This window comes from Manacus candei, unplaced genomic scaffold, assembly GCF_025592945.1.
Source record: "Manacus candei isolate 608988 ecotype Guabito, Panama unplaced genomic scaffold, ASM2559294v1 h1tg000142l, whole genome shotgun sequence".
Classification (NCBI taxonomy): Eukaryota; Metazoa; Chordata; class Aves; order Passeriformes; family Pipridae; genus Manacus; species Manacus candei.
The window spans coordinates 1,157,338-1,159,581 of NW_026138190.1; the positions used below are offsets into that span (position 1 = coordinate 1,157,338).

At 53.6% G+C, this 2,244-nt stretch overlaps 1 protein-coding gene across 1 annotated transcript; it reads right to left on the bottom strand.

Annotated features, from left to right (window-relative positions):
• Positions 1 to 655: 655 nt before the first annotated feature.
• Positions 656 to 1,570, bottom strand: LOC127462849 (olfactory receptor 14J1-like; the record flags this gene model as incomplete). The annotated part of the gene is made up of 1 exon (XM_051771796.1): positions 656 to 1,570. A coding segment is annotated over exon 1 (915 nt), but the record flags the coding sequence as incomplete, so codon positions are not given.
• Between the last annotated feature and the right edge of the window lie 674 nt (positions 1,571 to 2,244).

Below are 2,244 nucleotides of genomic sequence, written 5' to 3' on the forward strand. Positions count from 1 at the left end.
GACACTGCAGGAGAGTCCCAGCCCTGGAGCAAGGGGACAGAAGAAGTGACCCAGTCCATGCAGTTGCCCTCTCAATAGGATCCCACAGAATCCTGGGGATGCTGGAAGGGAGCCCAGCTCTGCTTCACAAGTTCCCAGGACCTGTCCCTGCCCCTGTGCTCCAAGGGCTTCCACCCCCCAGGACTGTGCTCAGAGAGCACTCAGACCTTACAGCGAGAAAGGGGCTCAGGAGGACAGTGTGGGAGTGGCAAGAGAGCAGCTCTGCAAAGACCAAGCACTGCTGCTACCTGGCAGTGCTGCTGGGCTGGGATTATTGTCCCCTTCCCGTTTGCAAATACACCCTGTCCTGCAGTGTGCTGTCCTTTAGGAACATCTGAGAAGAAGGGTCTTGGAGAAAGAAGGCACTGCAGGTCCTTTATTTTGTTTAAATCCTCAGAGAGAACAATACATCTTTTTTACAGCTCTGGGTAAAATTCAGTGGGTAGACACTAAATTAGAAGGTAGATTCAAAATAATATTTCATTGTAGAGAATATTATTGCAAGAAGAACCCGATGACCTCCACGAAAACCTGAGCAGGAAGGCTGGGCCATTTAGGAGTCTCATTCTGAATGCTACACACCAGAAAACAGGCACTTTATTGCTCTTGAAAAGCATCCAGTCATCATTTTTCTCAGGGCATCCTTGAGCTCCTGGTTCCTCAGGCTGTAGATGAGGGGGTTCAGTGCTGGAGGCACCACCGAGTACAGAACTGAAAGGGCCAGATCCAGGGATGGGGAGGAGATGGAGGGGGGCTTCAGGTAGGCAAATGATGCAGTGCTGAGGAACAGGGAGACCACGACCAGGTGAGGGAGGCACGTGGAAAAGGCTTTGTGCTGTCCCTGCTCAGAGGGGATCCTCAGCACAGCCCTGAAGATCTGCACATAGGAGAAAACAATGAAAATGAAACAACCAAACCCTGAACAGGCACCAACCACAATAAGCCCAAGTTCCCTGAGTTTGGAGTGTGAGCAGGAGAGCTTAAGGATCTCTGGGAGTTCACAGAAGAACTGGCCCAGGGCATTGCCCTGGCACAGGGGCAGGGAAAATGTATTGGCTGTGTGCAGCAGAGCATTGAGAAAGCCAGTGGCCCAGGCAGCTGCTGCCATGTGGGCACAAGCTCTGCTGCCCAGGAGGGTCCCGTAGTGCAGGGGTTTGCAGATGGCAACGTAGCGGTCGTAGCACATGATGGTGAGGAGGAAATACTCTGCTGAGATGAAGAACAGAAAGAAAAAGGCCTGTGCAGCACATCCCATGTAGGAGATGGTTGTGGTGTTCTGGAGGGAATTGTGCATGGCTTTGGGGACAGTGGTGCAGATGCAGCCCAGGTCTGTGAGGGAGAGGTTGAGCAGGAAGAAGCCCATGGGGGTGTGCAGGTGGTGGTCACAGGCTACGGCGCTGAGGATGAGGCCGTTGGCCAGGAGGGCAGCCAGGGAGATGGCCAGGAAGAGCCAGAAGTGCAGGAGCTGCAGCTCCCGCCTGTCTGCCAATGCCAGGAGGAGGAACTGGGCCATGGAGCTGCTGTTGGACATTTGTTGTTTCTTAGCATAGGGTCTGTTCAGGAAAGGAAAACAGGGAACAGTTAAGGCAGACCTCTGTGGAAAAGCCACTCCATTTCTAAGAGAAATTGATGTGTCAAATGTCACCAAATGCACTCCCAAGGAGTCAGTTTTGCTCTGCTTAATGGGACATGGAACTTTTTGGGTAGAGCTCTCACACACACAAGGAATGTCAGATGTAACACACCTTGAATATAAAAGTTCCATCTCTACACTCATGACTCAGAAGAGCTGGGGCTGCAGAGCAGAAGCTTAGTCTGAGCTTAGAATAAATGTTACTGTGGTTTTTATTTTTACAGTCACACTTGGGGAAGGTTCTTTTCCACTGCATGAATCCTCATTTCTATACTCCAGCACACAGTGCCCAGCAGAGCTGCAAGGAAGGGCCCCCAGAACTGCCCCCAAGCCTTGGGGACACTTCCCCCCACTCCCTGCCCAGGGCTCTGCTGCCTGGAGCTGTCCCTGCCAGCAGCTGCTTCCCTGGGCCCAGGGCTGGGCCCTGCCAGCGCTGCCAGAGCCCATCCCAGCCCTGGGGACTCAGCTCTGCCCTGCAGAGCTCTCCCAGCAGCACTGGGCAGTGCCCAGGGGCATCTCTGCCTGGGCAGGCTCTGATAGCAATGTCAGAGCAACCCTGGGGAGGCTGGAAA